The following is a 25417-nucleotide window of genomic DNA, read 5'->3' on the forward strand; positions in this document are numbered from 1 at the left end:
TTCATTGAAACGTTCCCTTTTTATTCCAACAAATAGAAAAAAGTGAAATGATTTGGTCCCAATACAAACACAGCAGTGAAACTGCAGCATGCGGTCCTGACTGAAGACAGCTCAGATTAAACACTCGCATGTCAGAAGGCACAGTTAAGAGGTTTCTTATAAAGAGCTCACACTTACTATACAGTATGTTTGATAGACAGATGGTGGCGTTGAAATTATGCAAACATCAAACTACATCTGAGAGAATTAACGGGAGCCTGAGGCAGAACTCTTTCACTTTAGATACAGTACAAAAGTTACTACGATCTCACAAAAATGCCTGTTTAGATTATCACTTCAGGAATAAATATTGTTTTCACAATTGTTTTCAGAGTAAATAAACAAGACCGGTTTTAGACACTACTCTGGTGGTGAACAAATGGGACCAAATATGAGAAATAAGCAGAGCTTGACTGTTTGTAGCAGTGACGTACACAAAACGTGAGTTACTGGGAGGAAGAACAACATGCATATACTGTACAAGCAGCACGTGGAGCTGCTTTGTAAGGTTTTCATCAGCATGCTGCGAGTTGATCACGAGAAGTATGCACAAGTCAAATGTGGCATCTTGGTAAAATGGCATAGTCTGTTTAAGGCAACTAGTGGTTTTAGATAGAAATCTTACCGTAGTTGACCATTGCCATTTCACTTGAAACATTTCAGCTGCACAGGTAATACTGGGAGCGTAACGTTTCACTGCTCCAAACGACATCGACATGCCTCGACATTCACGACCAGAAAACGGATTGAAGCAGCCGGACTGAATGGCAGCATTGTGCACTAAACCCAGTGTTTTACAACATAAACTAGTGACAGGAGGCCTCTGATGCATCTCAGTCCACAAGGCCACAAGATACCAGACGACCCCCCCACGGTATCGGTCCTCCTTTGTCATTTCTGCTGTTTGTCGTCCACAGAGTTAGAGGGAAACGTAATTGCAGTACCGAGGTGATTCATTTGGTTCTTTAGATTCATGGGACTTTGAGCTGAAGGAAACAGACAGTCCTCGCTCTGTGGAACACATCTTCAGGTCCACCCAGCAGTTTTGTCGTCCTGAGTATCCTTTCCCATCCTCCGGTTACTAGCCCAATAGCAAATGAACATGCTAGGTAGTGCCAGACTTGACTCAGAATTAAAAAGCAGTACAGTTTTATGGAGGTAAAGGTCGAGAAGAAGAGACTGATTCAGTGTAATTCACAAGGACATTGATCAGTTCCTTTGATGAGCAAATAATAAAAGAATATTCTTAAGCTGACCTGATCAGTGATGAGAAGGTAGTGGATCGGCAGCACAGTCACATCAGGATTGCGATTAGTGCACCACATCGTTAATGTCATGGTCTATGTCGTACCGTTCACAGAACTTGTTTGTGAAGGGCAGGCAGGTGAGATGCTCCAGCCAGTGCCAGTTAATCGGGTAAATGTAAAACCAAACGATGAGCGAGGAGAACAGCCCGGTGTAGGCCAACATTGAGACGGCGATGAGGATGCGCTTCCGGTACTTGTCGAAGGTCCCGAAGGTCACGTAGGGCAGGAAGGCGAATGAGAGCAGGAGGCCGCTGAGGAAACCGAAGATGTGGGCGATGTTGTCGATCCACGGCAGGAGACCGCACAGGAAGAGGAAGAGGACGATGCCCAACAGCTTGAGGAAGGCTTTCCACGGCTTCTCCAGGATCTGCCAACCTTGAAACAGCTCGACAAACAGGCAAGCGAGGAGTCCAAACTGAGACCCTGCTGGACCCACCTGGAGGGAGAGGAAGAGAGGAAAGTTTAGGCCTGGCAAAAAGATGAAAGAGTTCTTCTTCACATAGAAACCGAACATGTATGACCAAGCACTGGACACACGCATTATCTCTGGCGTTTAAAAGACCTTGACGGTAGTTGACAGCCTTCAGAGGTCCTTCAATAACATTCTGAACAGTGAAAACCTGCTCCGCTTATTTGGTAGATAACACAGCATCATACAAGTGGGTCATATATACGAGTTAAATTGTCTTACACAGAATTCTGTTTCTTGAGCGATCAATAATGTACAAGAGATCATGTTTCTGATGTTAAATACTAATTTCCTGACAGCAGAAGACGATTAAACGTGCACACTGCTGCCGACTCACTGTGACCATCTAGGAGGGTTTAGCTCTCTCTTGGTTTTAGATCGAGTTCTGTGGAAGAACGGCAGTACGAGCCCCGGGTCAGGCAGTGAACGTGAGCAGATTAGAGTGACGTCAGAGCAGTTTGGAGGCTTGGCCGGGTCACGGGCAGATGGCTAATCTGTGAAGAGGTCAAACTCCCACGTACAGAAAAGGAGCACGCAGCCCCGCCCCACACGCAACGTGATGCTAATGCTTAGAACCATTCCTTTTGTTGTTCTGACAACGTTTTCTTTTTCTGCACACTCGCGTTAGTTTCCATGGACAGACGCAACATTCGGGTCCGCATCTAGTTAATCATGTGACGCATCCGGTTTGCGTTGACTGGCTTCCAAAAGACACAAGAGGTTCTGTTCTTCTGTTTGCTCTCGTCGTGATCAATTCTGATGAATATATTTATTACTGACACCGAAGGGAGCAAAGGCCACATTAAACCAGGGGCCTGTTCACTGGAGCAAGATTTGGGGTTAGCGAGGTAACTTCAGGATTAACTCTGAGTTTCCAGTCCCACAATAAAAGGTTCACTTCTGAACAAATAAGCTGCAGATCACATCGTATAAAAGTACCGTCTACTGACCAATCAAAGATCGGTGGGTGGATTGTTAGAAAATATTACACAAATACAGAGAAGTTCTAGTCATAAGAAGAATAATGTGTGTATTATGTTAAATTAATGTGTTGCTGATGTATTCTTGTGGCGTGTGAGACCATATTTTTAGCCTTATTGTATGCTTTATATTTTCCCTGTATTTGTAAAATATGCTGCTCTGATGACGGCATACTCATCCTTATTTGTGATTGGTCATGTGCTGTAAACGCCACCTCTTTATGTGAGCGTGCTCACAGCCTGATTGAGAAACCCTGGGTCGCTTTAACAAGTCGATAACAAGCTTTGTCGGACCGCTGAGCGCGATCGCTGTTGTGAGGCGGACTGTCGCCGACATACTGTCCTCTTTCTCTTAATTCTTTCTGGCAAGCAACACATGTAAATTACCTCCATTTACACTTCAGGGTGACCGTTTGTACTGTTAATTAGAAGGCACAGACTTAAAGATCGGATCAGCAAAGATTAAACTACAACACTGTCAGCCACACGACTGGGCGTGTATGTTTAAGTCTGCGCATTGTTTTATCTGTTGAAACCTAACCAAATCTTTTCATGTCGGGACTTAATGCATTCTGCAACCATATTGGCGAGTGGAACAACCAATCTAACTGAAGGCAGATCAAAAATAAACTCTCCTAGTTTCTCCATAGGTCAAAGTTGCAATCCATGTCTTCCAAATAGTGAGGCAGCAAAGATTATTAAGTGCTGAAAACCGCATGTAATAGAGTCAAAATGGGCAAATGCTAAATAAAACTCTTTCGTGGTTAGTCACTTGGATCGTTGTATTGTACCATAAATGCAAGAAACCTGGTGTTGTCTTATGAACATCTTTCTGCAGAGTTTTAAGAATAGTAAATGAAGTTGTTACACTTTCACAATTCTTGTGATCAGCTTTACTAATGAGAATGATCATTATTCCAGTCACAGCTGCCACAGGGTCTCCTTAGCTCAACAGTTAGAGAATAATCCACTTAAATGGCCTCCTTAAGCATCATGACCGTCCTTTGTTGTGCCTTGCATGTGCTTCCTCTGGTTATTCCTGGTGTGTGGAGCCCTGTGAGCTTGTCGGTGCTAAGCAGAGCTGGATGGTGGGATTTCCTGCCTCTCGCATCTCAGGTGCGTCATACAGAGAGCCACCTGAGGTCGAGGCACGCAGACATCAGGTGAGAGCAATTGGTGTCGGCTTATGAAGACGATAACAGATTTCTGGATGACATCAAGACATAAATACAAAGAAGCAAGCCAGAAGGACGCTTTTGTGTTCATAAAGATGCAGAATCATGTCTTTGCGAAAAAAGTTTTTGTTATTTTTTTTTGTTACTGTGGCACAGCACCCAAACAATGGAATTAGACTAATCTCTTACAGGGGAAAGTGGGCTTTGCAGAGACACACTGAAAAGAACAGACGTTCCAGTAAAAATGTAGGTAATCCAGAGTGTTATTTCCGTACACTGAGTGATTTGGACGGATCCACACTTTGTTTTTGCATTTTTTTGCCAGATCTCCTGGTTCTTGCTTAAATGTCTTCCAGTGTGTGGCATAAAACAATATGTCTAATGAGAATCACTTAACTTTTAGCGATTGAAACTTGTTTGCAAACACCACTTAATTAGTTGCAGTCTCTCTTCCCCAGTGTTGAAAAGTCAACACCGAACTTCACAAAAGGTACCGCTCTCATGTTTTTACCTTTAAGATTCATATTTAGCAAGTTAACTTTGTCTCTTTAGGAATACTCTTTTAACTAAGGACAGGTGTATCCAATTACCAATATACAGCTTTCACCTGTTTAGTCAAAATAATATTTGCAATATATCTATCTATCCATCTATTAATCCATCCATCCATATTTATTAACACTTCTCAACACTCCCAGCCTAGGGTACTTCCTTTACCCATGCAGAGCGATAAAAGACACATGCTGGCAACTCATTTGAGGTGCACGTGCTTATAGATCGTTTTGCCAGTCAACCATTACAGTACAGTGACACCTTTTTTAATCTTGAATTCTCTCTTGATGAGTCTACAGCCTCTATCGGTGGCAGCCTGTGTCTGTTCAAAGGTGCTTATATGGATCCAAAACAAGCCACAGTAAAGCAGTCTCATGAAGTGTTATCCACTCCAACAAAGCTCTGTTTCAACAGGCACTTGCACAGTTAACACCATGAGGTGTTTCCTGTGCACTCCTCCCCCTAACCCCTCAAACTGCCCTCGATGGGGGCCGCCAGCTCTGCTCCAATAATCCCCAGTATGAGAAACTCCCCTCCAGTAAGTGAGCCAGGGTAAGCTGAGCTAAGCCAGTGAGTGCGAGAAGCAGGCAAACAAACTATAATTATAATGGTAACGTGCTCAGGGTTTTTACCTTTCGATAACTATTTTGTTCATGTTGTCTGCTGCAACATGAATGGTAAAGGCTGCCTTAGTCCACATTCAGACCCGATTTAGCAGCATTAAGCCTAAATATAGAGGTGGCATGGAACAATTCAAGAACAGCAGCTTTGGGTCTTTAATTCATTCAGGGAATGTTACATGATTTTGGAGCTTAGAACCAAAAAGTAGTCCCACTGATTCAAGTGTATATGTGTGCACTTTATGTATATTTCATGTCTCTGGATGAGTGTGTTCATGTGAAGAACTCACTTCAGCTCTGTAGGGCAGGAACAGGGCAGAGGCAAGGTTTCCAGTGATACCACTGAGGATATAGATGATGGAGATGCGGACCCAACCAGCCAGCTTCTCCAGGTCTCTCAGTATGGTCATCTGGAACACCACCGACACCAGGCAGTGCAACAACCTACACACACACACACACACACACACACACACACACACACACACACACACACACACACACACACACACACACACACACACACACACACACACACACACACACACACACACACACACACACACACACACACACACACACACACACACACACACACACACACGTCAGAGAATGGCACATATGTGCAGTCTGCTGGTAGTTCAACCTTGTGTATTGCATTGTATATGCATTTTTAACACACTGCAAAACATCTGCACGTTTTTCAATTAAGCCTCATTGGCTTCTTTGTCTGAAAAAGCAGACCCAGGGGATTTATCCTTGTGCCTAGTATTAGCATCAGTATTCATGCGAGTGAGCGGCTCACAAGCACTGGGGCCTCATTTAATCCCGAAGGGTGCTGACAATGAAACCATGCTTAGTTATCATACATAGCAAACGACTGGAATGGCTGATTGACTCAGCGTAATAGGCTTAACACTTTGCCAAAACATGTTAACCACTCTCTCAATGCTATTTAGAAGCTATGAAGTGTAACTTTCACAGTGGCTACAACTGTACTTGATGCCGACTTAACACAGAAATCAGGCAAAAAAAGAAGGAAGAAATAAGAAAACTAAGAGCCCCATCAAAATGTATTTAATAATGTTTACTTGAAGAGAGACTAAATATTTGACTTTGGAGGTTTGTGATTGCGTACCCAGCATGGAGGAAGAGAGAGAGCCAGAGACGGTAGAACTGATCAGGAACATCAGGGTTGAGGAACGACAACAAGCCGCACACGTCATCCAGACAGTGGATCTGTACAAGAGTAGTGCACAGTTTAAAAAATGTACAAACACACTGACAGACATACACACACATGTAACACATACACTCACGCACACAGTACCTGTGAGCAGAGTGTGGCCTCCTCGTGGAAGTAACCATGCATGAACGAGCAATACTCTCTGGTTGTAATCTCACATCTACAGGAGGGACAAGCAATAACCAATTAAAATCTTCCCCAGATGACGTGACGATGTAGCCAATTAAGAAGTGGAACCGTAGATCACGTGGATATCGGCATGCCTTGAAGTCAAGACACAGCACACTCACCTGCCCTTAGTTCCTATGCAGCACGGTCGTCCCTTGATGTTACAGTCCATGTGTCTGTAGCCGGTGTGGTTCCACTTCTTGGGAAAGGTACACACCTGTAGAAGGACAAGCAATGAGACGTTTACTTTTTGTTGTAGATCCCGGACCACAGAGAGGATTGTTGGCACCCCCTGTGAACAAAAGCGGTAGTGTTTCTGTGAACCTGTGTCGTAAAGATCTGCAGGTGACAAACTCGCTTTAGAAACAGGGTCTGCCAGTCTGCCCCGCCTAGTTCTGGTTCTCCTGTGCCTCCCTTCCCTCCAGCAGTGCAACCTGGGCCTCTAGTAGCGTGAAGTCACTGTCGGCTGCCAGGAGCTCCAGGTCCTGCAGCCGCAGACAGCCCCTGCTGCCCAGCTGCAGCATCACTTCATCTACTGGCACACGCAATGGATCTTTCTACAGATGGAGATCCTCCCAACATCACTAACTGATTTACAGCAGCCACATTCACCAAAAAGTCCTTCGGCTCAGACTCGGGGCTGTCCCCTTCGACCTGCAGTCGGAGGTTTCGGCAGCGGGGCGGAGAGCTCCGCCCATGTCAGCTACGGCTACTCCTCCGGCCAGGAACAGGGCTTTGCCACGCTGCCGCCAAGCACAGAGTTATCCGCGTTCTGCCCGGAGTTGCAGACTCAGCTGATATCTCGGGGATATGATAGTACAGTATAGGTAGAAAAGGGCACTCGTCTCATGGTTGGTCTTGTGTAATTATGTCGGTCACACAGAGACATCAGTTTTACATTGAGACTGTTTCATAACCGGTTTCTCGTCGTAACACTGAATGAAGAAAATATTTCCAAATTAACAATGTCCCCTTACCGGCCACTGGGTGATGTCATCTAGCCACTTATGAATCTCTGTAGAGGCCGGCTCTTCACACAATCTGGACACAACATGCAACACACAAGGACAAAAGAAGTGTTGAAATGACAAGCCAACTTGACAATCAATAATGACGACTTGCTTGATCTGTTCTGGCGCTCTACGCGTCAGGTGGCTCAATGGCCACGTGCACAGTCTCACCTGGGATCCTGGTGACAGACGGAACCAGAGGACCTGTTGATGAGGCCCACATGCTCATTCTTCCATTTAATAAAGGTGGCCAGCGTCTCCTGCAGCCACAGTCATTCAATTTTAGCATTTTCTTCGTAGAATTAACAGAGAATATAATAATGAACAAAGTAGGAATCAGTGTGCATCTTGAACACTCACAACAAATCTAGAAATATCAGTCAACAGTATAAATCTTAAGAGTGTTTAGCTTCCTAACTTTGTATTTGTTACATTTAAATCTTGTTGGATTTACTCTTGCTTGGCAAATATAATTATGGCAAGAACTGTGCTATGTGTATGCGTAAAACCGGTGATTATATGCTTACAGATTATAATCTTACGTGCAAGGAGTGTGTTTCTAGTTTGTGGCAATAGGTCTGTGTGTAACTTAAGCAGAATCGCCTTACGGAAGGTTTTCAATCGCAGTTTCCGGTGCATATTCATCGAAGTGTTTTTGCTTGACTTCTTTCTCAAACTGAAGCAAGGTTTGTTATATTGACAAGCTAATAAACTAAGTATGAAGGTGCAAGATAAATCACTTACGGAGCAGTCCAATTTTCGGGTCTGTACGCATCCGGAGTTGTCATTCTGAACGCAGCAGCCGGACTCTCTCTCCATGTCTTTGGCCCTCTGGATCAGACTAACTATCTGTGTGTCTTTACGGATGCACGGTGAGAACTTGGCCCCCAGGTGGATCAGGTCATCCTGATAAGTGGAGGAAATAATCGTAAAAATACACAAACCTGGCAAAGAAGTGATCTACAGAGAAGAAAAACTCAAAATCTATCCCTCATATGCGTTATTTCTGGCTGTAGATTACATTTCTGTACGTACGTTCAAAATATTGACACTTCGTGAAGTGTGAACCTATCTGACTGTTTTATGGAAGTAACTTGCAATAGAGTCGGTGAGGTTAGAGCTTGATGAGAGCAACAGTATGTGACAGGAAATGCAGTAAGTGATAAAGTCGAAGTAATGAGGGTGTAACCTTGCTGCAACAGGCGAGGCAAAAAGTGTCAGGTGTCACGCAATGATACGCCAGGCTGTCAAATAGTAGAAAATATCCCGTATGTATTTCCCAATTCGGCTTCTTTCATTTTAGGATCTGTGGATGTAGGATCTACATCTACTGCGAGTGTCCATCTATGTTGATAGTGAAAAACATATCGTAGTGTAACACAGCAGGGGACTTACAGAGCTAGGACCAATCCAGAAGTTCTCCTGCTGGATGAACTTGACACTCTCATAAATACCTTTATTCTTCAGCACCTACAGAGGGCGACACAGGGACACAGTTTTGAAATGATCTGCTACATGTATAATATGAAAGTACCAAAACATTTAAAGTAATTTTCATCTACAATTTCTTTAGTAAAGGATGATAAAATATATATATATAGACACATTTTGTCTCTAAATGTATCTTTTTGTTGATGAATTATGTTTGCTTGAATAAATAAAGGTTGGTTTCAATTTAACATGCTTTAGGCCATGAAGAAGAAGATTGAGCAGGTTATAGAAGTGCATATAGGTTCGTGCACAAAAAAACAATAACCTGCCACTTTGGCCCTACACATAGCAGGATGTTTATGTCCTCTTGGGAGTGAAATGCAACCAATCATGTCAAAGAAATCCAATTCAGTCAGTACATTTTGAGCCTACTCACCAGTTCAGACGTAGAATGTTGTGCAAACCCCACAGGGGCAAAACCGTATGTGCCACAGGCCAGCAAAGTGATTACTACATGGACAAACGTAATCCAGTAGGAAAAGTAGGGCCTAAAACAGACAGCAAAGAACCACTGTAAATCAGGTGAATGCTGTGACTAGCCAACACATACACAGAGGGATCTCCTCATTCCTGACCTGTGGCTGTGGAAGTCGTCCAGCTGCTTCTGGATGTTGCTGCTGAGGCTGCGTCGGTAGTGCCGGTTCAGCCACTTCCCCACAACGCCCATACCGTACTGACGCTTGCGCTTGTCAAACGCAAAGTGCTTCACTTGGGAGGCGATGCGACCGCCCCGGCGAGGAGCTTTCCTTTCAGGTCCTACTGTTGGTGTCCTGGGCGTTCGAGATACGTCTTTACTGGGATTGGGAGAAAAGCAGAAAAGAAATGGACAAATGGTGAGAGTGGGCGAGGCAGCAGTGGAGGAAGCAGAACGGTAGGACGTTAACAGATGTACAAATCAGACCATTGCATGGAAATGATATGAATAAATACAAGAAAATGAAGAAATCCTATTTAATGATGGACTGTGTGGAGAAAAATAAGGATTATTGAATATTCTGGCTTTCGAGTCAGTGGAGCCAGTTCAGTGAGTTTCTAAAGACGTTTAAATGTGCATTTACTCACAGGCTTGGGAACTTCTGGTCAGGCTGTTCGCTTGGAGCGAAAGCTGCAGACATGGGAGGCGATTCAAACACGTCATCAGCCATAGAGTAAAACTCATCATGGGCATCAACCTACGCAGCAGAGGCAATGCAGGTCACAGAGGAGGAAGAGGACATGCGGAAAAAATGGAAAGCGGTAATTATTAGCGGCCAGGCCTTATTGCTGTTTAGACAGTAGGATCCTGTTCCAGTTACAGAAGACATCAAGCTGGGTCTAAATACAGACAGTTAAGAATTTTGTATATATATATATATATATATATATATATATATATATATATATATATATATATATATATATATATATATATATATATATATATATATATATATATATATATATATATATATTCAAACACATCAAACCATATTGAAGAAGTTTGACAGAGAGAATATTGTAGATATTCATAGAATACTTGGCAAATACATACTTATTAGATATGGCTGCATATAAGGAAGGAAAGGATAAGAAGAAGAAGAAGAAGCAACTTAAAGAAGATGTAGCCTGATGAGAGACTAGCAGTGCAAGTGGAAGTGTGACTGCTGATGTATGCAGGGAGGGAAAGGAAGTAAGATGTAGAAACTAAAATGAAAAAAAATGCCAAAGAAAGGAGGATAGAGGGACAGCTGACCTTGCTGAAGAAGAGTGACTTGGATGTGTCTGCTGAGTCCACGGTGTCCTCGTCCATCCAGCTGGGCCTGACAAAACTCCTCTTGGGGAAATTGCGACTTGTCTGGGACCCTGCCAAGCCACTACGACCCTGAACAACAAAAGAATACGTTATTTTACACATTCATGACGTTCCTAAGATCAGGTCTTGCTCTACTTAGACACAAGATAACAATTATGAAAACCTTTAAGGTAAAGTTGTTGCTGCAGAATAAGTAAAACAACTGTGCCCTCCCTTTCTAGAATACACCCTAAGACACACAGAGGTTTTCCGTCACCGGACCCACCTTCAGCAGGTTGGATGCAGCTCGGATGCTCATGCGGGCGACAGACTCCCTCTTCCGCCTGGGGAAGCGGCTGTATCCGGAGCGCTGGCTGGTGATGGAGCTGAGTGAGGTGATGCCCGGGGTGAAGGGCCCCCCCTCAGCGGTGTGTGGCGTCCTGGGGGAGCGATTGTCCATTTCATCTGGGCAACGAAAGGCTCGCCCTCGTGCCAGGGGATCCACAATCTACCAAAAACAGGGAGTAGTTCGTCACGTAAATATTTTTATGATGACATTACAATTTAAAAAGAGTTTTCTGTGTTTTAATGTGTCGAGCAAGCTAGTTCTCATCATGTGTGCAAAAAGATGTCAAGAAAAGTTTTTAAAAAAGCAGATGAGATGAAGAAAAATAAATAAAATAAAATACTGGATGGTGAGTACATGAGTGGAGCTGTCTGACACAGACTGAAGTGACATGACTTATCTGGAGCACAGATGGTCCACGTCTGTCACTGCGCAGCACTCGGCCAGACACATTTTTCACTCTCACCGTCTTCTTACAGAAAAGCCTCTCACAGCCACTGCCATCATACAGGTGGCACAAGTCTTACTAATTAAAGTTACTACTGTGGAAATGAGTAGAGAGTGGGACAAGGCAACATGGCTAAGAGCCTGCTGTGTCTCATCCTGTTTCTTTTTCCCATCTTTGGAACTTATTTCCGTGGTAGGAGAATTTGGTTTATACATGTACTCGAGTCAGTCAAAAGTTTCTAAACCAATGAATTACAACAGAACCTTTATCTGGATGTGATCAGAGCGTGAAGGCCCACAGGGATCATATGTCTCTATGTCGGTGGAATACCTTGGGCATCTTGTGAGCTGCTGGCGAGTCCGAGCCCTGGTCGATGCTGGAGGCCGTTTCAGGCTCTCTATACTGGGGCTTCAGCTTGCCGTAGCGCTGGCTGCAGTGGCGCAGGCTCTTCCTGTGCCATAACTGCTGCTTGGTCTCACAGTCCTCCCCCACCCCAAACCACTGCGCTGTATTCCTGCAGGTGCAGAAAGAAGAGGGTGGCCTCAGTATCACAGAGAACAATTGAATAGCTGTTCATGGTCCACTCAACTACAGGACTTTTGGGATATGTGGCCGATGACTGCTGACAAAATAATTGTCTGGGCTGTCTACTGATTAGAGGGATCCTGAACAGGATAGTTGTTTTTGCTGAATGAGCTGTGGGGACCAGAACATGCACTTTTATGACTCTTTAGGGTGAATGACCTGTATGGAACCGCGCTTGCATTTCTTGCATAATACACTTTGGTGTAGAGCGCTTTATATTTTCCATGGGCTCATGAGCTGGGTCACTATTAAAGCATCAACATGAACAAAATCAATAAACAAACTCTTCATCTTACCTGCGGATGCTTTGCGAGAGCGACGATTGTCTTCCGAACTTTGACCTTCTGTCTCTGAAGGAGAAGCCTCCATCTCCTGTTGCATCTCTGGGTCCACTGATGCTCTCGGACGCAGAGCCGGGTGCTTGACCGCTTGCGCTTTTTTTCAGGGACGGCCGTAGTGGCTGACCAAGGGAAAGGAGAAACGCCGATACGGTACAGTGATATAGTTGTTGTTACAGTATAATACATTTAAATAGTGCCTTCATACAGTGGAAAATGGAGGTGTTAATTAGTGTTGGAGGTACAGTTGCAGGAATATATCAAGACCTAAATAATGGAGCAGCAGCAGCAACATGGATAATCATGAAAGCCTACAGTGCTTTATCGTTCAATTAGCAGAATAAAACACAATTAATTATTGCTGCATAGGACTGCAGGGAGCCCCTCAGATAAAATTATTTTCAAATCATAAGTTTGTTAAGAAAGTAAATCGGTGATTAGTGAGTGGCAAGAGTAAGTCCCACTAATGACATATTTGGATTAAGTGCACATTTAATGTGGACACAGTCATTATTTTGCATGGTCGGGTTTCACTAAAAGGGCCCTGCTCTCTCTTTTAAACATCTACTCATGTATGCCGTTTTTAGTGTTCTTCAATCATGCTGGGTGCAGTAAGACTCCATTATCTTAACCTGCACCGACTGTGCAGTTGCCGAGGCTAATGGCGATGTCATTCTGAGAGTTAATGGGGCTCGAGGCGAGCTCTGAAGGGCCTGTATGTTCGGCTGGAGGCTCAGCTTGTTGAGATAGGGAGATACACAGTTTCTGCCACTGCAAAGCAGCTTGCAGACAAAAGCAATGGCTGCACATAATAATTATATTAATGTAAACGTTATGCAGGATTTGCGCACTTAAATATCTCTATGGGCCTGATTAACATCAGGTATTAGGATCAATTATTATAAGTAAATGGCCGGTAGACTGACTTTTTGTCAACAACTGACAATACCAGTTCACATAGAACAAGGTTTAGGTCTCAGATGTTACAGATAATAAAAAGCTAAACTGAGTGTTTAACGACCCCTGGACGCACGTTCTCATGTACGACTAAATATTTCAGTTGTAACTAATATTTCCAAAAGTAGTATTACTCAAATGGATCCGAGTAATGGAAACATCCACATTTAGAGCATATGACCTCTTTCTGCTTCTTCTTTTCTCTCTCAAGGCTGCAGTAAATTGCCGGAGTTCACTCTTTATTTGCATGTTTATTACACAACTTGGGAACGGTTTAACTTTAGCATGCTCAATTAAACTCTAACTGCGACTTTGTGTTGCTGCAATGCCATCATTTGTGTTCGAGGCCTGGGGTCCACAGAGGGAGAATGTATGAGACCAACTACAAGGCAGTTGTCTCTCTGAACAGAGGGACATCATTAAGCCTCATCAAGTTTGTTTAATCTCTTTAAACTTTTAAAAAGAGAGTAGTGCCACAAGTATTTTTTGTCCTTTCCACGTATATATAAAGTTGTAGTCAAATAATTGAACATCCAAAGAGTCCATCCACACGAGTGAGATGAATTACTTGCAATAACTGCTGGAAACATGTCAGGCCAATATTGAAAGATTTGTTGAGATTAGTCTCCTATAAAACTGAACTGAAGTTCCTACAATCACAGCTGACCGAGCATGTTTAATCCCATTTCAATCTTCTGAATGTGCTCTAAATCTTCATACTGGGACTTTCTCTGAGCTTTTTAGGACCCCAACTGAGTTCAACCTTTTAAACAATCCTGCAGAGTTGGAAAAAAGGGGGGCTGATTCAAAATATATATTTTTTTTATGATTACTTAGTTTTTTTTGTACTTAGTCTTTCTAAAAAGTTACTTATCTAACTTCTTTAAAGTTTTGGTGAGGTCTTTGCAACAGAAAAACAGTTGACTTTACTGCATTCATGGTTGGCATCAAGCATTTCACCAGCTCTTCAGGGAAATCAATGTTAATAAAAAAAAAAAAAATGTCTTGTTAATTCATAATATATGACAGCAAATAGTATGATATAATAGAGATTGCAGCCTAAATGCATTTATAAAAAAAACTGCAGGCTACAAGAGGAAGTCTTCTCAGTGACAATCTGCCTCAGGAGCCCAGCCAGCGACAGACATTCAGAGGGAAACGCTCATCCTACCTGTTTGGCAGGGTCGTGGGACGTCATCTCCTCAGGTCTCGGAGGGATGGCTATTACAAGGCTTGGTGGCTTCTTGCTCTTTAGACGGCTATCTGATTGACCTCCGTTTAGAGAAGACTCCTCCCCCCCCTGTGATGCCATCCTGTCAGAGTGCTGGCGATGAGAAAATCATAATGCATGCTATTTTAAAAAACATAATTGAAACATATATAACCTAGAAGCCAATCATAAGACAAACTATAGCATATTCATACACACCCTTTTGGAAGATGAGACAAAAGCTGTGACTATAATCTATAATAATGATGATGATAATAGCAGATGTCATTTTAGATTCTCTACATTAAAATATGACCTACAAAACAACGATAAAACATGTAGCCTATCTTGATATGGTAAAACTAACGCTGTGTAAACTGGATCACTTGGACAGGGTGGGCATATCTTGTGGTGAATGTGTGCATTACAGCTTTACTTTATAGGCTCAACAATAACTCAAAAAGAAATTGATTACAGTTCATTAACAGTGTATTTAGCGGCAGCTGGCTCTCCTCCAGTTCAATCTGCTCTGACAATCATTGACTACTTCCCTGGCATTTTAATTGCCTTCATAGGCAATTTCTTAAGTGATCCCTAAAAAGCTCTGCATTCACTTCCAGCAGATGAGAAACGGTGATACGTCACAGATAGCGATCGAGTCTTGACATACAGCGCGCGTATGTTAATTGATTTAAGGAGGAAAGGAAGGACCATGCGTGTTTCACTGTAAATATGAACTATGAAATTAAATAAACAAAGCATGGTAGACAAAGAATTAAACAATGGGACAATTCTGTCATTGCCAACCACCCTCTGGTCATAAAATGTGTATATACATGTATATGTATTCTTTTTTTTTCAGGCAAATCAATGCACTACATCACAAAAATGATGTAATTACTGTAAAGTGCAAAAAGTAGTCCTGCTCCTTAATTCAGATAGCTTCAACCTCACAATCTCTCTACTGACTGATTGTTCATGATTATGCCGCCTCACGCAGTACTGTTAAGCCCAACAGGAGACTTTAATTACCCGCAAAAAAAACAACAAATTAATTTCACATTCAAAATGAATTCAGTGGAACTGGTTGGCCAATTAAATCAATTAGAAATCAATTTTGGAGCACCTAACATACGCACTTGGACCACTAATGAAAGCGCAACTGATACACCAGCTGTTAAGCTGTTGGGAGTTACAGCCGATGACATCAGATGACAGCGATCAATAGTGCTCTCAAATCATCATGCATCCTAAGGGTGATTTACTAATCTTTATCCTTCTTCTCGGCTTGAACCAAAAGCCGCCTTAAAAATCCTCTTTATTGACTGCATATAATAATGGCGATCTCGTCGCTGAAGCTTCTTCTATGTCTACATTCATTATTAAGTTGCTCTGAAGGAGATCATCCGATAATGTCTGACATCTCACAACACAAGACAAGATCAATGTCATACAGTCAGTGTTTACAGACTGAACACATTTACTAAACTGCATCGCACGTGTGCACAAATGCTGCACACTTCAGCAACACAAATAACAGATGACTCACGTGGCAGACTTGTCAGTTGAGTTGATATAATAAGATTCATAACCAGCCTCTCTGTCCGATCAGGGACTAAAACAATAATGTTAAACTTACTTATCTCTGTCTTCCAGTCTTTACCAATCACGGTCAACGGCGAAACAGCCAGCCAGTCTATTCCTGGCGCTCAGAATGTCTCGTAGCGCTACACTGAATATTGACAGAGAAAGCGAAGGCATCGCAGACATGAACCAATAAAAACACAAGCCTTGGCCAACACATCCATTATGTCATTACGGTCCTGAAAGCCTTGAAGTTGTCCAGGAGTCGTGGTTTACAAAATCAATGCGAGGCCCTTGGTGTCTGAATGCAGGAATGGCAGCAGCAGGGAAATCTGACACCAGCTCAGCCAATAGCCTAGTTTCCACTCCAGAGCCAAGGCACAGTTAGACAGAGCTTTACATATTCTTCATGTCACTTACTTTGCTCCTCAAAAAAAAACTGCATTTTCTATACTGCCTTCATTGTAATAGGGGTGTATATTTCAATTATTCAATTATGTAGGATCAATATTTCAAGCTTGGGCAGAAAGCCTGATTCAGTCCTCTTGAGACCGAGAGGAGGCTGCAGACAATCTAGCCCTGTGGTTTGGTGGAGTAGTGGGTCTCGGGCTGGAGCCCACCCACTTAGATAATGAAATAGCTAGGAATTAGGCTAATGGACAGAGTGCTCAAGTGGCGGGGAGACTGCTGTGGATCAAAGGCTGTGAATGTGGACAGGCAGTTAGACAACGACTTGTATCTCCAGAGAAAAGCCAACAGTGATAGTAACCTACAGGATATGAGGCGCTAACAGGGGACAGGGAACATGATCATGATATTGTTTATTAGGATTTGACAAACAGATGTACATATAGTGATACTTAGCCATCTTTAAGGTAAGCATTTGAATATAAATGCCTACATTTCTTTCAACTTTTTTTCTTTCATTTTATAGCAAGGTTTTTAGAGTATAGAATTAAGCCTCTGTATTGTTCACATTCAACATGTAGCAACAAATGATCTGAAGTACAGTTTTACGCAAGATGGACAATTATTTATTTATCATCTAGTTTAAATAGCCTGCATCCCGTCTTATCTGCAAGGAGAAAGCTGCTGTGCTGTAGGAATACAATCTCAAGAGGCTTTGCTCTACTACACCCACAGAGCTGGGTACGAGGGAGGAAAGAGGGAAAGAGGAGTTGCTCAGCTGGCTTCTTTCTAAATGCTCAAATTAATTGTTGAAAAACACAAACAAAGTGCTCAAGCGGTCCCCCAAGGAGAGGACGTTTCCACACAAATTGAGTTTGAGACTGCTGATATAGAGCATGGAGGGGAATTGAATAAACAGCATGAATCTCAATCAGGAATCTACTGTGATATGGCATCACTCGGGGAAAGATCATTTTTTTCCTGAAGGCTGAATCTTGTTATGCTACTTTTATAATCCGATTTGCTCAATGAACACGGCGGTGTTGACAAATGAGACAAAGAAATTATAAAAAGGCTTCACAACACGGACAGAAGAACGGACTAATAAAGCAGCAGACCTGTTCTGACAGATTGTTGATACCACCAACAGGAAAAATATCTGAAGAATGTGCTCAGTTATTTTTAGTGAATGCATAACGATCATTTGCCCTAGCTGTGTCTGGGAATGGTGGAACATCAGCAAGCAGCTGCACCATAGGGGCATGTTTGCTAAATAAACACGGATGATTTCTTACAAATCATTAACCATCCAGGCACTCACTTGCTCTCTCTAACTCATGTACTATCCACAGTTGGCTTGTGGGATTTTGGTGCAAATGACATACATTTACATAAGTAATGCTCCACTTGTTTCTATAAGCATGGATGAGATGACAAGAAATGAAAGATAAACATCAAAGTTAAATTAAAGCTTGCTGAGAAGAAGACAAGGAAAAGTTACAATAAAGCATATAAACAGAGAACCGTAGAAAAACAATTCAACGAGACATCCCCGATCCTCAGATGTGTCGGGGGAACCGGTCAACTCCCTCACTGCCATCTCAGATACCAAGAGCAAGGAAGAGTTATGCCAAGGATGACATTATCCATTGCTAATGTCATCACATGACACGGAGAGTACAATTTATCCGTGCACCTAACAATTCACTGGTTCATCCAAGCGGTGCATGACGCACCCGTTAATAATTAGCGGGGACTGTACAGTCAGTGTGTGTTGGGGGAAATCACGTGTTCCTTGTGTCGCCATAGTTCAGTGACAGTCCCTTCCCCCTGAGCACGCATCAGTGTTTCTTTGTTTCTGAGTATTCCCGATTGACTGATGCTCGAGGCAGTGTAATCCCCTCTGAATCTGTGAACTTGGAGACGGGCCGGACTGTGCTCATTAACTCGAGAACAGTGTAGCTCCGGATGTTCACGTCACAGGTTGCAAATGCAGCAAAGACAAATAGTCCCCCATCTTATAAACCGCATACGTGACCCGCGTGCAAGGGTGTAGGGATGATATCGTGTTACATTTTCTGCCACGCTCACTCACTCACTCTCTCACACACACACACACACACACACACACACACACACACACACTCACACACTCACACACTCACACACTCACACACACACACACACACACACACACACACACACACACACAGCAGCTGACCGACTTCACTCGGGCCAATCACACTTACAATGACTTATGATAAGTATAGGCGGCCATTGACGAGGGCACAAGGAGGCTTTTCCAGGCTTGGCTTCATAAGCTCATTAACGTGAGCTTAAGTACAGTTGTATTGTTTTACAATTAACAAGGTTATGTTTGTGGAGAGAGTTTCTGTCTGGCTGCTCTTTTAAAGAAGGACTCAAAAAGTATTCACGTACTTTGGAGAAAACTTTGTTCAAAAGAGAATTTAGCCTAATGGTGCGACAGAGCAATACTAGAGAAATCCTTTTGTACCCACAACTTCCTCGACAGTGCACATTCATACACATCCGAGCACACATTTTAGCAGGGCAGACATTTGTTACTGCTACTACTTTGGCTGTGAAACACTAAATGATATCTGGTGAAATGTTAAACTAATTCTGGAAATAACCAGAACGATAAAGCACGTACTGACTGAAAAACACTATGATTCGATATTTTAGACCAGATTTTAAACTATGGAAGCTTTAGATGGTTTTACGGTCTCATAGTTTCTGTTGATCATCTAATAAACATGATCAACAACGCCTACTTTGAAAGAAACCAAGCTCTTTCACTTGCTGCATATTGTTGGCATTCTTCTGACATCTGAGCCACGGGAATTGTTAAGAAACTACACTGTGTGCCTCCGCAACAATATTTAGCTCGTTGATGCTGCTCACTGTGTGGGAAACAGAGTATCACTGAAACTAAAGTGTTGTGTGTGCCAAGCGCAGCTTTCTTTCTAGTTTTCCATTTTAAGTGTTTACATGACTCGCCAGGGCAACTTGGAGCAGTCCAGAAAGCTTCAAATCTACTTTGTTGGTGAAAGTCACCAATTTTCCCAAGAGTTAACACTTGCAGAACGATGTTTCATCATCAAACATAATAAAAGAAATAGAAAGAGAAGAAAGAAAGAACTTCGATTCAGGCAGTGACCGTTAAACATGTCACACGCTGGCCCTTTTCTGACACCAAGTTAAAGTGTGATAGTGGAGAGCTGGGCTCCAGACCACGTTGCACAATGACATCCTTCCTTTTGTCACAGAAATTTGAGGCTTTGCTTATTCACACATTTTTAAACTACATTAACCATGGACAGTTACAGCAGAAACAGCTGTGGTGGCAGGTGCTGTTATTGGACTTATTATGAAGAACTGACCTTTAGAAAACTGCTTTATCACTTGTTCTTGTTAACATCCGCCACATTTCCACTGAAGTTCTAGAGAAGGACGTCTACAAAAGACACCTATCACAGTTTGCTCATCTGTAGTTTTTGTTTCATATCCCACCTTAAACATTGAACGACAAGAAGTCCTGTAAAATGTTTTAAATGCTTTGAGTGCTCTTTAGGTTTACCAATAAATGCCCCTCAAAACACAAAAAGAGCACATTTTAACATCCTGAAATCCATTAAAGATAACTCATGCACGTACACAGAGGCTTCAAGAGCAAGTGTGATAAAAAAAAAAAAACTTGACGCATCAGTGTAACGTGAAGTGGGGGGTGACAATTTGTGAGTTTGTACTAATTTCATTATTAAGTCTAAGGACAGCATTTAGTATGAGTGATGAAGTTCAGACAATGTTCACATCCTCCCACAGATGCTATGTCTGACTGTCAGGAAGTGTGTGGACAAATGCGTCACTAGCTAATTTGTGTGTGCGACAACCTCACACTAAGTGTGAGCTAGAATAGTAGCACGAGGAGACATCGTATCTTTACACAGCCAGGCAATTGACCTAGAGCCAACCAACATCAAACAGTTGCAAATTTCTTAAAAAAATAAAAAAGGTCATCAAGATTGAAGGTAATTTATGAATGTTATTGACACGCTCTAACACTTTTCTGGTGCCAAGATATTGTACAATGAGATTATTTTTCCCATTTCTAGCTACCTATTGGCATATGGAGAGTCATCTTCTCTCTCTGGAGCAAACATTGGCCAGGCTGCTGTGAAATTTGATAAATATTATTGATCTCCAAAGGATGATTTAAGAGTAAGACCACTCAATATTTTTCTCTAAATCTGCATTTTGGTCAAACGAGGATGAATGATAATATCTAGTTAATTCACTGACATTAATCATTTCTTTTTTGGGATCGCCGCCTCAGGCTTAATGCGACTCAGGAACAAGAGTTGGGGGGAGAACTGTGTCTGATGTCGGCTTTAGGCACCAAACATAAGATCTCATCCATTTCCAGTATGAAACAGTCATTACTTTCTCAGTTTCCCTAATGCGGTCAAACTATTTGACGGGCAATGTATGTAAAGCTGCTTCCCTTTATGTGAACGGTGCGTGACTGTAGAACGTAGTTAGCCGTACTGGAAAAATACCAACATTTACAAATATGAATTCACGCGAACAGCAAGAAATGTTCTCTACTGTTTCCATGTTTGACAAAAAGAGTTTTCCTAATGTAGCCAGCCTATCCATCTCAACAAACAGAGCTGTTGGAAGCTGTAAATGGAAGACCAGAAAGGACTGAGTGTGAAAGAGCCTCGCGTGTTCACAGGCCAGCAGTCAGCTGGCAGAATGCCTTGGAAACGAACAGAAGGGCTCTGCTTTAACAAGACCCTTTTAAGACAATTAAAACAATTGATGGTGAAACGACATTCTCCTGATTTAACTTTATACACACGGCATGCTTGGATTGTTCTGCCTGCCCTGTTGCGCTGTGTGTGTGTGTCTGTGTCTTTGTGTGTCTGTGTGTGTGTCTCATCATGACCGAGCAAACAGCAATTCGTTGAATGGTACTCGAGGCGTAGGAGAGTGTGCGAGCGTTTCGGTGGTGGCTGCGTGTGTGTGTGTGTGTGTGTGTGTGTGTGTGTGCGCTGCCAAACACAGCAACAATCCAAACCGCCCCCTCATTCTTCACTTCCAACCACAATATCTCATGATGATGCCTTTGTAAACAAAACCTTGGTTCTTTACATATTCCATTATATATCTCATCTTGGCTGATAATAATAACACTTTGGTGCCTCACACAAATCAATAGTTCCATTTCAAAGCTATTTTAAGTTCACTACCGACCCGTTCTGTTTAGAAATGGACGTTGGCTTTCAACTTAACCGTTCCAGGCAGAGACAGTTTAAAAGATTGCACCATTTTCCGAGAGTCTGCATGCCCAAACCTGCATACTACGCAATGCCTCATCCGTGTTCCCAGACTAAGAGTTCCTCACAATCCTGAAGATGTACCAAAGTCATTAGACTAGTGTCCAAACAGCGTGTTTTCACATAAAACACGGTATTGCTACCCTGCCGTGTTCTTCTCTCTGTCATCGCTACAACGAGTGTGTGCATACTTGTCCATGTTGAATGTGTCACCCAAAACAGTTAACTTGTGAGGGTTTTAACAGGCCCAGACTGGGTGTTAAAACTGAGAAGGACAAAGCAATGTACTCTCACTTGCTGTCACAAATTAGCTGCTGAGCCAAAAAGAATGTGAGTAAAGACATTTTTTACTTGTGGATCTCACAAGAAACATGGAGGGAAAATGAGCAGTTTCAATGCAAATGGTCAATAAAGCCTACTTTCTGCACCGCTGAGAGCTTTATAGCAAAGCCAAAGAATCCAAATAATCCTTTCAAAAAGGTTACGAGTCTTAAGGTTTCAAAGCTTTTCCGGAGCGTCCCCATATTTTTAGATAATGTGTCAGGTTGGCATGGGAGTACAGGGAAAAATTCCAACAGTATATCCAGTAGTTCAACACTCCTGTGAAATTAGTGGGTTCTTATTGTAAAACAAAAGGAGAAAAAAAGCCTATTTTCTGGGCCTGGTGCAGCAGCTGCCAAACAGATAAGATCATGTAACGAAAGCCTCGAAAGGGAAGCGATGACAGGATTTGATTGTGGCACTGTGAAACACTTGAAGTAGACCAGCAAAGTTGTTTCCAAACTTTAAATTATTAGAGCAGAGACATAAGACCTTTTTCATGTACACCATTCTTGTTAGTTTATAAATGGACTGTGGTGGAGCATTGATGGGGAAGTGAAAATTAAGACCCTGAAACCGATGAGCTGATGCACTCTGTTATTGCACACTAACTTCTATCAAAAGAGGCAACAGTCAGACTTGTGTGTGTCAACCACTTCACTTACGAACCCTGAAGACCAACACGCCTCATTTGTAAACCGCTAGAGAAACATACAACACACGATTTATAGCCAGGTTTACCAACAAACAACATCTAAATTCAAGAAAAAGAAAAAAAAGACAAATTTATGCATTTCACATGGCTTGTTTATAAATCGAGACAGAGTTTGCTTGCTGATTATGATGCGTGCGTGACCTGAACTTGTGTTCCCTTGTAGTGTAAATTTTCTTATTTTCACTAGATCACGTTTTTTTTTTCTCACACAATCTGTTAACGCCGACAGCGACAGGTGCGCAGGAGGTGCAAACGCTGTGCCAGTTCAGCCATGCAAATGCAGCTGTTGCTTAGTTGCGCGCTATACACTTTCTGTGCTCAGTGGATGCATTTACACTTTTTCGGCACTGCCTTCACAGTCAAAATGATGTGCTAATGGAGGAGATATTTTAAAAAAAATAAAAAATAAAAACAGACACCATGGTACTGAAATGCGACGACAGGCCTTAACTAGTAAAGGTAGAAAAGAAAAACTTATAAATAAGTATAAATACTAAAGTGTTAGTATATACATACATGTTGATGTTCTTTTAAAAGCATTTACCTACAAATGTGCTGTTAACTGTTCTGTATAAGCAATACTGGCTTTGTACACTGTCTATGTTTCCCATGATGCACTTATCTTATTAAACTATCAACATATCAGGGGCTAGTTAAAAACTGAAGGACACAAGATTTCCATTTAAAAAACAAATAAAACATTATATTGGCACCTGAACTTATGTGCTCTACTGTTTGCAACATTCATCATCCAACACAACAACATGTATCACCAAGAGAGGTAAACTCCCAAACACAAACTGAGTAACACTGACCTAACATTCACACTCAGTTTACACTATTAGGAAATTATATAAATTAACTCATAATGTAATTAATCTAATGAGGTTGCAAAAAAAAAAGAAGGGGTTTGCCATTTTCATGTGACAGACTCCCACACATATTTCTGAGATCTGCTGAAAGACCAAACCTGGAACAAACTGATGTAACTCTACTCTCTGCAGAATTAACTGTGTGACACCTGTGAACAAAACGGTCATTCATACATTTTGTATCTGCAGTGACGTTTTGAGCAGCAATTTAATGACTGGCTTATTATATAACCTCCACTGTGTAAATACATTTAAAAAAACATATGAAGGTTTTTAAGACTAGAGTCAATACAAAATTAAATTTAAAAAAAAGGTAAACTTCGATGTATTTGGTTTTGTGTTATATTTTAGATAAAAATGCCAGTTTCAGTTTCCGGTCATTCATCGTGAAACACCGCGTGAACACTCCCTCCGACATTCTTTGGAAAACAAATGGGAGGGGTGTCACAACAAATGGATTTGTCGGCACATGGCGACTATAATTATCTTCACAGGGACAACATGGGGGGAAATGTGATATGAAGTCTGGTCTTCGTTTATATTTGTCCCGGCAGAGCAACAAAGGGCTTGTCGAGGCACGCGCCCAACGGCTCCGTTGGACGAGAACCACCGTTGTGAGCTAACAATGTAACGAGATGTCACCAACTGAGCCTTTCGTCCTCCAAAAACACAACTTTTGGTTCACAATGAAACCTCCTTTATCCGAGAACTTATGCAAGTTCACTTGGCGATATTGAATATGTCATATCATTTTTTTTTAAACTCGATGATGGCCGTTGTCTTAAACAGTTTTTAAGTTAACGTTTAGCTTACTTCTAACGACTTTAACCATCCCAAAAAACAAATGCAAAGTCCAAAGAGTTTAATTCCACTCACCTCCATGAAGAAATACGTGGGTTGTTATTCATGAGCGGAGGAATTACGTCCAAGGAGCGACGCTACTGTAAGATACTGTCCGGCGGCGTGTCACTTCCCTTTTTCTTCTTCCAACATCCAAGACTGAAGCTGAGTGGAGGAGCAGGGGGCGGAGCTACGACTCACCACCGAACAGACAGGGGGCGGAGCTACAAATCACCACGGAGGAGCAGGGGGCGGAGCTACGACTCACCGTGCCCATGAGCAGACAAGTGGGGCCCGGTCCAACCCTCCCACAGCGGGGAGCCCGCACGGTCGTGACGTGAACCCCAACACAGAGGCTGTAACACTGCTTAACACTTTGCTGCAGCTTCTGTTGAGCTACAATGGTGGTTTGCGTGGTAAAATGTTAAATGTATGGAAGCTAAGATAGACCAAAAGTAATTTAAGTGTCATAATCAACTGAAGAGAGACCCACCATGTTGTGAAAACTGACTACTACAGAATGTTATAACTCATAATTAAAAAATAGATGTATTCATTCCAATCCAATTTGAGCCACCTGATTATATGTTTTTTTTTTAAAT

General features: G+C 42.3%; 1 protein-coding gene across 1 annotated transcript; it reads right to left on the reverse strand.

Moving 5' to 3' along the window:
• Positions 1 to 24980, reverse strand: LOC137795258 (inactive rhomboid protein 2-like). Its single transcript, XM_068592626.1, has 18 exons — positions 24852 to 24980; positions 14674 to 14826; positions 12504 to 12667; positions 11953 to 12136; positions 11115 to 11336; positions 10790 to 10918; positions 10120 to 10229; positions 9633 to 9851; positions 9434 to 9545; positions 8962 to 9036; positions 8311 to 8472; positions 7738 to 7826; positions 7534 to 7597; positions 6679 to 6773; positions 6473 to 6548; positions 6281 to 6381; positions 5433 to 5586; positions 1 to 1782 (listed from the first exon to the last, which is right to left on the reverse strand). Exons 1-18 carry the CDS (start codon positions 24855 to 24857, stop codon positions 1351 to 1353), a joined length of 2547 nt encoding a protein of 848 aa, XP_068448727.1. The 5' UTR covers positions 24858 to 24980; the 3' UTR covers positions 1 to 1350.
• Positions 24981 to 25417: the final 437 nt, after the last annotated feature.

This window comes from Clinocottus analis, unplaced genomic scaffold (genome assembly GCF_023055335.1).
Source record: "Clinocottus analis isolate CAN_PGR_092001 unplaced genomic scaffold, fCliAna1.0.p SCAF_27, whole genome shotgun sequence".
Taxonomy (NCBI): domain Eukaryota; kingdom Metazoa; phylum Chordata; class Actinopteri; order Perciformes; family Cottidae; genus Clinocottus; species Clinocottus analis.

Coding starts and splice junctions, on each gene's coding strand:
- LOC137795258 (XM_068592626.1), bottom strand. Junction 10,919..11,114: donor CTGCATCCAACCTGCTGAAG/GTGGGTCCGGTG, acceptor TTTGTTGTTCAG/GGTCGTAGTGGCTTGGCAGG. Junction 9,546..9,632: donor GACGACTTCCACAGCCACAG/GTCAGGAATGAG, acceptor TGTCTGTTTTAG/GCCCTACTTTTCCTACTGGA.